General features: G+C 45.0%; 1 protein-coding gene across 3 annotated transcripts in view; it reads right to left on the reverse strand.

The window, feature by feature from the left end:
* Window positions 1-13,177, reverse strand: part of LOC131671488 (proton-coupled amino acid transporter-like protein CG1139) — a 395,099-nt gene that overhangs the window by 84,616 nt on the left and 297,306 nt on the right. For all 3 annotated transcript variants that reach the window (XM_058947948.1, XM_058947957.1, XM_058947966.1), the window contains exon 4: window positions 12,069-12,447. In XM_058947948.1, the coding sequence (XP_058803931.1) occupies window positions 12,069-12,447 (379 nt within the window). The remainder of the gene's footprint in view (window positions 1-12,068; window positions 12,448-13,177) is intronic.

The following is a 13,177-nucleotide window of genomic DNA, read 5'->3' on the forward strand; positions in this document are numbered from 1 at the left end:
ATTTTGAGGAATCAGTGGTTTGTGGGAATATTACGACAATGTTTTTGGAATATTTTTATATAATATTGCAGAAAAATATTTCTAATAGTTTGCGCTAATGTTCCACCAAACATTTTTATCAACATTTCAAAAATCTTTAACGAAATAATTCTTACGATATTTTTGAAAAGTCTATGCAAAGTTCCCATAAAATGTTTCAAAACTTGACATGGAGTACTTCAATGAAACATCGTTGCAATACGTTAGATACATTAAAAAAACATTTTAAGGAAACCTTCATAATTTATTTCACAAACATTTCTATGATATTTTTTTAAGGTTTATCTGAAATATTTCAGTGAATTTTTCAGTACACTATTTTATGCTATGTGCGTTAAAAATAAAATTCTGTTCAAATAAAAATATACATGCCTATGATTTTTCGATACTGAAGAATTGTACGAAATTTCAAACTGGTCGGAAATTTACACTTACATAGTGTGTAATGGGGAGAGGTTATCTGAAATATGGAAAATTTATTTAAGAACACACTCCCACGATGCAGAGCAAACCGCCGCTCCGGTAAACACGTATGATAGTACGTGTATTCGCCTTAACGTCAGATGATTTATCCTAGTTGTCTTCTTTCAAACGGAGTTGAACTCACCTTAAGTCACGTGTCTTGTGACATTCGATGAGTTTTAAGTGTGAGCGACTTTACTCCTAATCTTCTTAATCCCCTAGATGTAATCGGATTAAAACCTAAGCCTTTTTCAATTACTTAAGCTACTATGAAAATTAAATGACGAAAACAGCGAATAAATTTAACAGACTTTAATTAATAAAAATCACTACAGTCTTTGTAGGGCCGAAAGACTAATGCACGCGAATAGGATTTTATAATTAATTATATTCGGTGAGAAAGAGAGAGAGAGAGAGAGAGAGAAGGATCGAATTCTACCGCGAACTAATGCTCGACGCGAATATACAAAAAATAACGCTAACATGATTAGACAAAATACCGAATGCATTTTGTATCGCATATAATGACGGAAGGTGCACCTACCATGTAGTGCAATTACGGTGATCAGCCGTAATTGTTGATGCAAAATTATCAACTGCCGCTGCCTCTCGATTAATCAGCTGCGCTACCTCGATCTGCCTTTATCTGCTGTAATCTGCTGCTTCTGCACCGCTGCTTTTTACCTCGGGAATACCGTTGCACTCATGCATGAAATTGTCCTAGAAAACTAATTATTCGGCGAAAACAAAGTGCGACACAAATCGGCGGTAAATTCGTGTTCACAGCTGAGGCGTAACTGCTTATTCAAAAGATCGCGCGCCCCCTCTCTCTCTCTTAATTGTTAGAACTAACGCACGAGAAGCAGAATCGCGAACGGTTCGATTAATTAAATCGACTACCGTTGCAGCCCCCTCCAAGTCCTGACTACCCGGACAGGACGAATACCCGCGATTCGCCGCCATCAGGAACCTGAAAAAATAAAGAAGGAAAGGGACCAAATAATAAGCTCCCTTCTTCATTTTAACTAATTTTATTGCCCTCCAGGGCCTACATCATCGTTTGGCTACACCTGGCGCTCGATGTGTCGGATAGCGCCAGTGTGTAGCCTTCTTCAGGCACCGCTGGGAGTTGGTCACCCCAGGCTCCCCACAGATGTAGCAGCCCCTCAGCTGCGATCGAGATTGAGCCGCCTCCCGATTTTGTTTAGGCTGCTCAGCAGTCCGAGGGGGTTGCTGGACGTTGGCTCCTTGGGAGGCGGTGATAGTAACGCCTCCCACCGTGGCCGTCGCATGACCATCTTGTGACCTGATAACGATTATGGTATCTGGAGCCATACGCCCGTCCACATGGCCCATGAGTATTGGTCCAGCGTCAGTAGCTCCCGGGGCTCTCTTCTCCTGAGCCAGCGCCGGGAGCGCTGCGGGGAACTCCTGTCCCTTGTCCACCCGCAGCAGGGCCTCTCCGTAGGCTCTCTTACGCTGAGCCATCTCTGCCCACTCCCCGAGCAGTTCTTCTGCGCCCTGGCGGCTCATGAAGCGTCTCAGGTGCTCCTGCACCTAACACTGAAGCTCTTGAGCGAACCGCCAGGCACTCTCCACCTCGTTAATCCCCAGACATACGTGTCTGAAGTCGAGGAGGAGAGTAGGCTGCTCCGGGATACAGGGGTGGTTGCAGATCCAGTGCGATGCCCCACAGGTTTCCCTGGGTCCTGGGCACTGGCTCGCACTGTCCGACGTCTGGGGTACGCCGGTCTTGAGGGTCTGCACCCCCTGGTCTACTCTGGACTTAGGACGCTCGACACTGTCCTGGTCCTCCGTCTGTATCAAAGCGTCCCGGGAAGCCTTCTTCGGGGCGACCCACGATGAATCCCGGAGAACGTCTGCCACCGAAGCATTGTGATGTTCCCTTGGGGTGGTCCCCTCCAACTGGACCCTGGCGAAGTTCCGTAGATTTTCAATTAACTGAGTCGCATCAGGGTCCAGTTGCAGATCTAATAGCATCTGCGTGACCACCTTGAAGGTCTCCTCGTCGACGACGATTCTCCGGTCCATCTGTAACATCCAAAACAAAAAATCTTGGATGAAGCTCCCTGCGCGAAGAAAAACCCTAATATACGCCGCATCCCACCGAGTTATACGTTCCCTCGCGATTCTTTGCGGGAACGTCCTGGCCCTCTTCGGTTACCGTTCGGGTTTACTGGCCCAATCGTCCTTTACACGACGGGCACGGTCTTTCGAGGCCTACCTCTCCCTCTTTTTTCCTTTATGGGAGAGTTGTTGCCTCTTACTGGACCGGTGACCGTCTCTGAAACCTTTCGAGGTCGACCTCGACCTCTCTTGATTGGGGCAGATACCGGTAAATCCGACGTCTCGGTGGGATTATTATCTATGACCGTGGAGGCTGCTAATTCGATCCGCTCGCTTAGTAAAGCCCCTTCCGGATCTTCGCACGTATTCGCGTAATCGTTCGCCTCCTCCGACGGCTGATTGTTTCGCGGCCCGCGAGGATCGATGATTTCCTCGCTTTCCTCATCCTCACACGGACCGTAGTACGGTTTAAGGTCTTTAGCGTGGAAGAGCTCGGGCAGGATCTCCAGCTGATTGCCTAATCTGTACGTGTTGGAACCACAAACCTCTTCAATCACGTACGGACCGGCATATTTCGGCGCCAATTTGGCTGAAATGTCTTGGGCAGCCGAAGAGAGAATCCTATCCCTCTTCCAAACCCAATCTCCGACCTTAAACTCGGGTTGCCATCTCTTCCGGTCATAATAAGCCGCCTGACGCGCATCTTCCTCTTTTGACTTGGAGTAGGCCCTCTCTCATAAATTAGGGAGCTTCTCCATATGTTCAGCCCAATCCACCAGAGCTTGACCCTCCGAACATTCAAGGGCCTGCTGATCTTGGGCTCTTCTGAAAGTCAAAGGAGGTACCGGTTGACGTCCAAACATGAGCATCGCAGGACTATATCCCGTGGCGCTATGAGTTGCCGAGTTCAACGCGAAGTTGAACTCTGACAGGTATTCATCCCAGCTCTTATGATCACGGCTTACGTAAGACGTGATCATAGTTTTGAGTGTCCTGTTTACTCGCTCTGTGGGATTCGCTTGGGGATGATACCGGGAGTCAAGGCGCGCTGGATACCGTTCATCTGGAGGTATAAATCGACCTTCTGATTCTTGAATTCGGTTCCATTATCCGACAAGAATACCTCTGGTACGCCAAACCTAGTAACAATCCTCTCGTTTAATTCCCTTGCGATTGTCTTCCCATTGGCTTTGCGTATTGCAACACACTCTACCCAGCGAGTAAACAAGTCTACAAAGACTAAGATGTACTCAAAACCTCGAGAGCTTTTGGGAAATGGACCAATGATATCACCGGCCACCACCTGCCAGGGTCGTGACAATTGTCTACGACCCATCAGCCCGCAAGGTGCTCTTTGTTCCATCTTACATTGCTGACACACCGGGCAACTTTTTACTTACTCCCTGACCTGATCATACATCTTAGGCCAGTAGTACAAGCGCCTAGCCCTGGAGAACGTACGCTCTCGTCCTTGATGTCCTGCTGTAGGAGCATCATGGACCTCCTGGAGCACCTGGTGCCTTTTCTCCCTAGGCACTGCAAGCTTCCACGCTCCATCATTGTCGATGGACCCTTCACCGTCCTCATCAGGCTGATAATGATACAGCATCCGTCCCACTACCTTCCAAGTGGGGTGAGAGTGTGGGTCTTGGCATACTTCTTGGTATTGTTGCAAATACCAGGCGTCAGTGGTCTCCGGCCGACTATTTATGGCACTCACTTCAATCCCCTCCTCCTCATAGGCCCTAGACAATGCGTTTGGCACCACATTGAGATTCCCCCTTCGATATTCAATATCGAAGACATTGCCTTGCAATGCTAGCGCCCATCGCGCTAGTCTTCCCGTGGGATTTCTCATATTGTGGAGTCATTTCAGGCAACTATAATCAGTGATGACCCTGAAGTGATGCCCTTCACTGTACGGCCGGAACTTTCAAATAGCCCATACCACTGCCAAGCACTCTTTTTCGGAGACTGTATAATTTCTCTCAGCGCTGTTGAGTGATCGGCTGGCGTATTCTATCACACGCTCTTCTCCATCGAGATCCTGCGTGAGGACTGCCCCAATCCCACTGTCACTGGCATCAGTTTGTAGTATAAACTGACCGCTAGGATCGGGAGATTGCAGTATTGGGGCGGAAGTCATCGCTTCCTGCAACTTCGTGAAAGCTCGCTCTTGCTCCTCCTCCCAAGAGAAACGTACATTCTTCTTTGTCAGGCGGTTTATAGGTTCAGCAATCATGGCAAAGTCGGGTATAAAACGTCTATACCACGAGGTCATTCCCATAAATCGCTTCACCTGTTTGACAGTCCGGGGTATTGGATATTCCAATATCGGTCGTATCTTCTCTGGATCTGGTCTTACTCCGTCCTGGTTTACAAGAACTCCCAAGTACCTGACTTCCGTCTTGCAGAAGTGACTTTTGGCTTTGTTGATGGTTACGCCCGCACCTAGAACTCTCTTTAATACCATTTCTAGCTGCCGCTTATGCTTCTCAAAGGATGACGAAACCACAATTACGTCGTCAAGGTAAGCAAAAGCGAATGGATCCATATCCGGGCTTATCACCTTGTCCATCAACTTCTGGAATGTCGCTCCTGTGTATGACAGTCCGAAGGGTATTCTCTTGAATTGAAAGTGCCCTAATCCAGGTACTGTCAATGCTGATATCAGACGCGATTCTTCCTTTAGGGAAATTCGATGGTACGCACTGCTCAAGTCCAGAGTAGATATGAACTTTGCATCCCTTTTCCGTCTTGGGATGTCGTTCATATATGGTAAAAGATAGGCATCAGGTTTGGTAATCGCATTTACCTTTTGGTAATTCACGCAAAACCTATAATTTCCATCAGCCTTCTTTACTATTACTTTTGGACTTGACCATCCGCTGGTCGATGGTTGAATTACATCTTTTTCCAGCATATCTTTGACCAGCGCGTGCATTTCCTCGCACTCTATCAGAGACTGGGTAGTATTTCTGTTTGATGGGTCGAGCAATTCCAACATCTATTTCGTGCTCAACCCCCACGGCACAGCCTAAAGCCTGACCTCCGTCAGGAATCAATCCATTAACGAGGTCTTCTATTTCCTCCAGCTGTCTCTCCGTGGCCTCCCACAGTCCTACCGATGTAAAAAATGCCGTACCATCAATTCCAGCCACTTCCATTGGTACTTTCACCTGGGCATCTTTAAGCCATAATTCATCCTCGTCAGGATCCAAAACTGCGCGGAACTCTCTTATAAAGTTCGCGCCTACGTAGCAGTCGTCCGTGAGCAGTGGCGTAATGGCGACTCTGATTTCCTTCGTGGTTCCTCCTACTTTAAAGGGGAACATCACGTGACCAATTATAGGGCATGGGCGCCCATCCGTGAGCCTTGGATCGCCCGCTCTGGTCACATTCAATCCGAGTCCCATCACCGATGCCAATCTCAACCCTAATTAACCCATGACCGTGGATGAGGCGCCGATATTATAGTGTGCTCTAAGTGTAAAGTCACCTTTGTCTACCCGCAACCACCACCTGGTCTCATCCTCAGGGTCATATCCATGAGTCGCATCTTTGCCTCCCTTCATCGTGCTTTTCAGCGTCTTTTTCCCTTCCGCTGCTGCGACGACGGTAGGCTTGCTTCTACTCGTGGATCCTATCGGCAGAGGAGCTTTTTGTGTGGAGAGGCTCTCCCTGGAGTCTTCCCCCTCCTCCGCAATTTGTATGTGGCCATCTGGTCCTTCCAGAATGACCACTCCTCTATTCTGCCGAGGGCTGGCATCAGGTTCGATCGCCTTCTGCTCCAACATACCGCTAGGCCCTGGGCTCTCTTGATGCCCTTCCAGGACCTGTATGGATCCCTGGGTCGCCGACAACTTGCTGTTTCCCATCGGCGACCCGCAGCGAGAGGTCAAATCTACTGGAGGCGCGAAGAAGAGCTCTTCTCTTCGCTCTTCTTGCCGTTTCCCTTGTTGCAGTCTGGACAGAATTTACGGTTAAATCCTAGTTTGCCACAAGCGGAACACTGGAGAGGCTTGGTGAAGTCGATCTTTCGCCTCTGTCTTTCTCGCCGCTCGCCAGGAGACCTGGGAGAAGGAGAATTTTTCCTTCCCCCACGCCATCGGCTTTTACGCTGTGCTGGAGGGCTGTCTTGCTTTTCTTTAGCCAATTTGCGTAAAATCCGCTGAATGCCCTCCAGACGCTTCTCCATCTTCTTATCAGAAGTGGAAGCTTGCCTAGCCGATACCGTCGCTTGTTCGCTAGGCCTCTTGGCAGGGGTTTCCACGGCCCGTCCGCACTACGGATCTCCCTCCTTTTTCGCACGCGCCTTCCTTTCGCTAGCTATTGCAGCGGTTTGGGATTTATTACCAGCCGTTCTTTTGCTCGGCTGGTAGGCGTGCTCAGGGAAGATCGTCGAGTTGGGGTCGGCGAATACACGTGGACGACGACCGTAAGATAAGGTATTCAGTACCTCGGTCGCCCTCCTGTTGAATTCGCGTATCGATTTCATCTCGCTCCGATGCAGCTGAATTTGGATGTTTGAAAGGAGGTTTGCATGGAGTAGGTCTAATAACCTCTCCAAGGGCATTGGTGTTGCACTAGTCTCGCACTAGTTCGTCCTCACCCTGGAACCGGTTCTGGGCTTCCTGCAACAGCCTTTGTTGCTCTTGCGTACTAGTGCCGAACTAATCCCGGGCGTCAGCGACGAACTCTGCATAACTAAGCCACTGGTACTTGTTGTTATCGTACCAGATCCTCGCGTTACCTTCAAGGATCTCTGATACGGAACAAAGCACTTCTTCATCAGTTTTCCCTGCGCCCACGCGCAGATCTTCCAACCTTGAAAGAAACGTATCTACGCTCTGTGCCCTACTGCCCGCAAACCTCAATTTTCATTCGCGGACAATTTTCTTAACATCTTGGGTTGTGGAGAGCCCTGAGGATAGTTGAGGACCGGTGCAAGATGATCCGCTTCGACTCCTCTGTCGAACAGGTGCGGATCACCCGTATTCCTCTAGATCCTATTCACCTCCTCTTCTTTAGAGGGCTTCCGGTGGGGTGACGTCCCTTTTCCTGGGTAGTGGTCTTAGAGGAGCCGGTATGCTTCCCGGAATCCCAGAATCGTAGTGACAGGTGAATGTGTCCTGAAAGTCCACATTACGTCCGGCGCGCGGTTGAACCGAGTCGCGCTGAGAAGAACGGCTAGCATTGGCCATCTCATGCATTGCGTCTTCCAGCTCTCGTATTCGTAGGCGCATATCCTGTGCATCGCGCTCCACACACACCTGTATTCCCTGCAGAGTCTCAAGGTTTTCTAAGATTCGATCTACCAACTTGCGGTTACGGTCGACTCCCTCCTTCAGGTACTCTATTTCCCGGAAGGCTTCACTCAAGGATAATTCTTCCTGAGGTTCCTTCCGGGTGCAGGATTCCTAAGACCTGAGATCTGGATTGCTCCGTCTCCTCTCCCCCTGCCCCTGCTCCTGGGTGCGTAGGGCCTTCTGGATGAGCTCATCCTCTTCTTGGCGGCTGGCTTCACCGTCAGAGTCCTCATCCGGGCAGGCGAATGTCCTTGACATATCTGTCAAGGATATTCCCCCTCCCCCCTATTGATAATTCTCATGGGATGGTCGCTGTTCTCGTCTGCGCTGTGGTTTTCCAACTCATCACAGACCGTGTCGAGCCACGCTTGTCGGGTGCGCCTCCTGAGCCCCGCCACCTCTTTACTGCGTGTGGTCTCTTCGAAATCTGTGACGGTGTACTCTTCTAGCAACCATCTTCCAAGCCTAGCCGCCTGCTGGATGACACTTCCATCCTTGCGCAGCTCTAAATCCGCCAAGTAGCGTTCGCGCTGTGCGGAGGTCAGCTCTAATGCCCAATTGTCGATTTGAGCTGACAACAGAGCCATCTTGCCTCCGCACGGGTGTAGGATGCGGTCGAGGTTCCAAATTATCGACCTAATTGACCACTACCGCCTCCTATCACCCAAGGCATGAGCGGGGTATACACTATTTAGTGTAACTACCCTTAATGCCTCCTTTTTATAAGGCACAAACTCGCGAGATTATGAGCGCGTACAGTCTCCGCAAACTATCTATTAATATTATAAAAATATCCTACCTAAGGTCGGAGCCTGCTGTTTGCTTGCTCCGCCTAGCTAATATTTTCTGGATTGCACGCTTGGGTCGCACTCTCTGCCTTTATCGTCGATCAGGTGCTTCCAACCCCCCTTTATCCACCAAACTATGGCTGAAATAGGTTAACACCTGATTACTCCGAACGACCTGAAATCACTTCGACCTACTAATAATTATCGCTTTCGGCCCTTTTTACAATCAACTCAACAATTTTTAAGTAAAAAGTTCGAAGTGATTTCGTTTTTCCCCAGCAGAGGGCGTACCGCTCACGATCGCTACAACCCGCTCAAACCTTCCTAAGCGCCTTAATACCAGTTGGGCGCCATGTAACGGGGAGAGGTTATCTGAAATATGGGAAATTTATTTAAGAACTAACTCCCACGATGCAGAGCAAACCGCCGCTCCGTTAAACACGTATGATAGTACGTGTATTCGCCTTGACGTCAGATGATTTATCCTAGTTGTCTTCTATCAAACGGAGTTGAACTCACCTTAAGTCACGTGTCTTGTGATACTCGATGAGTTTTAAGTGTGAGCGACTTTACTCCTAATCTTCTTAATCCCCTAGAGGTAATCAGATTAAAACCTAAGCCTTTTTCAATTACTTAAGCTACTATGAAAATTAAATGACGAAAACAGCGAATAAATTTAACAGACTTTAATTAATAAAAATCACTACAGTCTTTGTAGGGCCGAAAGACTAACGCATGCGAATAGGATTTTACAATTAGTTATATTCGGTGAGATAGAGAGAGAGAGAGAGAGAGAGAGAAGGATCGAATTCTACCGCGAACTAATGCTCGACGCGAATATACAAAAAATAACGCTAACATGATTAGACAAAATACCGAATGCATTTTGTATCGCATATAATGACGGAAGGTGCACCTACCATGTAGTGCAATTACGGTGATCAGCCGTAATTGTTGATGCAAAATTATCAACTGCCGCTGCCCCTCGATTAATCAGCTGCGCTGCCTCGATCGGCCTTTATCTGCTGTAATCTGCTGCTTCTGCACCGCTACTTTTTACCTCGGGAATACCGTTGCACTCACGCACGAAATTGTCCCAGAAAACTAATTATTCGGCGAAAACAAAGTGCGACACAAATCGGCGGTAAATTCGTGTTCACAGCTGAGGCGTAACTACTTATTCAAAAGATCGCGCGCCCCCTCTCTCTCTCTTGATTGTTAGAACTAACGCGCGAGAAGCAGAATCGCGAACGGTTCGATTAATTAAATCGACTACCGTTGCAAGCGATACTTTTTCGTGTATACGACCATACCATATTCTTAGCATAGAAAGAAAGTGAAATATGTAATTTATAAGTTCTATGTATTATTTGACGATATGTCAGTTTTATCGAATTAAGCGTATTAAGCTGTTTTATGTCTATTTAACTGTTTTCTACCTTTTTATAATCTGAAATTTTTTTTACGGATTTTTAGATTGAAAATATGAAAAATTTATTTTTTCCAGAGATATGTCTGTCTTTGTTTCTGGGATATTGAATTTTTTATAGATTTCAATGACTGTAAATCGTTCCAAATTTGCGCCAAAATTGCATAAAATAGATTTTTTGGACTTTACAATTTTATAATTTAATTTAAAAAAAATTGATATTCAAGATTATGTACTTTCACACACGTGTTAAGGCTGAAAATTCATGGAGAGGTGTACTTTTACACATAAAATATGATCACATATTTACCTTTCCAAGATCCATTGGACTAACTTACCTAGTTACTGTAATGTATTTTAAAATTAAAATATAAAATTCTAACGGGTTCTACAAACACCAATGTTCTCTGAAGTTCTAATTATTTTCATATAAAAAAGTTCGAACGCAATGAAAAGTTATCAATGAATGACAATACTTCAAGTATAAAAAGGTACGAGGTCTGTCCGGAAAGTATCGGGCCTACGTTTATATCTTCGCGCCATAGTATTCGAGCAACCTCTACCGGATAAAAACGTCAAAAGTAAAGCCTCACGAATCTATTGGTTACTTACTGATACCTGCCGGACGTATAGTTCATACGCAGCGTGTCTTTGTTTACAGTGCCTTTTTCGCGTTCGTCGGATTTTGATATTGTCAAAAATGACTGAAAAACAAGATCAACGAATTTGCATCAAATTTTGCTTTCAACTCGGAAAAACGAGTTCGGAAACTATTGAAATGATGCAAAAGGCCTTCGGAAGCGAGTGTATGAGCAAAACACGAATAAAAGAGTGGTATAAACGGTTCAAGGATGGTCGCACTTCTGTCGATAGTGATTCTCGTTCCGGCCGACCTTCGACGACAAAAACCGCACATAATATTGAGCGGGTGCGACTTGTAATCGAACAAGATCGTCGTATGACTGTGCGAGAACTAGAAGAAGACCTTTGGATACCAAAAACTATCATTTCAGAAATTTTAACCGAAAATTCAGGAATGAAACGCGTGTGTGCGAAATTCATCCCAAAATTGCTCACAGCAGAGCAGAAGAACATTTGCTTAGAAATCGCTCTGGACAATCTGGAAATGGTTAATAATGATGATAATGCGCTTAGAAATGTTATTACAGGTGATGAATCATGGGTTTATGGTTATGATCCTGAAACAAAACAACAATCTTCACAGTGGAAGCATTCTGAATCGCCAAGACCAAAAAAAGCACGTCAAAGTCGGAGCAACGTTAAGTCAATGTTGATTGTTTTTTTCGATTGTGAAGGTGTTGTACATCACGAATATGCATCAACAGGTCAGACAATCAATAAAGAATACTACGTTTAAATTTTGAAACGTTTGCTTGATGCAGTAAGAAGAAAACGGCCGCACTTTTGGGAAAGTGGTGACTGGCTTCTCCATCACGATAATGTGCCAGCGCATTCATTCAATCTTGTGCACCAGTTTTTGAGCAAACATAATATCGCATTGCTTCGACTACCTCTATACAGTCCAAACATAGCCCCTTGTGACTTTTGGCTGTTTCCAAAACTAAAAAGACCACTCAAAGGACACCGATTCGATGACAAAACAATGGTTGAAAACAATGCGACGTGTGTACTTAAAGCTATCCCTAAAAGTGAGTTCCAGAACTGTTTTAAAAAGTGGAAACATCGATGGAACCGTGTTATTCAATCAAGTGGGGATTACTTTGAAGGATGCCACCCTCCAGATGATAAAGAATAATGCTAGCACGAAAATATAAAGGTAGGCCCGGTACATTCCGGACAGACCTCGTATTCTATCGATTTAGAATGACTTGAGAACCATGTAGGAATTACATAGAGAGTTTACTTAAATATTTGTATAAAAATCAATAGAAAGATATAAGTATATGAGTAATAAAATTAAATGTTACTTACTACGCCGATACCCTCCAAAGCGAAAATAGCAATACCAAAAAAGAGTGGCATTTCTCCTATAGATGTAATTTTTTTTGCATCTTTTAGTTCTGGTAGATCCGTAAAAATGTAATAAAATGTTATACCTAGACCAGCAGCAATCAGACAATTAGCTACCATAGAGAACGGTGCCAAGAACTTAAGATTTTTTACCAAAGAGAAAGCTATTAAAAATGGAAGTAATATAGCCATATAAATTCTGACATCCCAAAGATCGTCTTTTCCGTATATTTCTGTTATATGACTGTCGGCGACATGTTTTATGTTCTCCGAGACAAAAACTACGTAAACACAGCAGCAGCCTATAAGATCTAATACCAGGAAAGTATTAATCGTTGCCCTATAAAAAAAATATATTATTAATAAGATAAAAACATAAAATTTTAAACATATGCTTCCGCAATAAAGCGGAAAAATTTTTGTACTCCGGAAACATTTTATTTAAGTTTTATTTTAGAAGAATCAAGGACGTTTCATGATATCAAATACATGGTATGCTTTTGTAATTAGTTCATTTAATCTGGTCAATCTTTTCTATAGTTAATATATAGTGACCTCTCTCCCACAAAAAGTGATATATACTTATAATTTATAAATGTGGCACATTCCACGTCAATTTGACCAAAAGGCTTGACCAAAATTCAGAGAATCCAAATTTATCGCGCGGTATCTTAAACTGTTTGCTTTAATCAGTACTTTCGAAATATGACTAGTGTTTTTGGTTTCCGATCTTGAGAGACCTCACAGAACGCATAAAAATCGGACTACATCACTCGATTTAATTTTAATCTCTTATGCACCAAACTTTTATATTAATATCGATAGATATTGACACCAAAATTGATACTTGAAGGTTTTCGAGGTCGCTGAATACGAGTCCATAATCAGATTTTGGAAATTCAAAATCGGATCCAATATGGCGGATCAAAATGATCGACAATTGACAAATTCGATCTTGGCTATAACCATAAATACATTTATTACCAGATACTAATTTTAAAATCAATATCTATCGAAATAAAAGTTTGGTGCAGAAAAGCTTGAAAAGTCAAGTAGTAGGGTCCAAATTT

Source organism: Phymastichus coffea, unplaced genomic scaffold, assembly GCF_024137745.1.
Source record: "Phymastichus coffea isolate CEN01 unplaced genomic scaffold, Cenicafe_Pcof_1.1 PCOF00009, whole genome shotgun sequence".
Lineage (NCBI taxonomy): Eukaryota > Metazoa > Arthropoda > Insecta > Hymenoptera > Eulophidae > Phymastichus > Phymastichus coffea.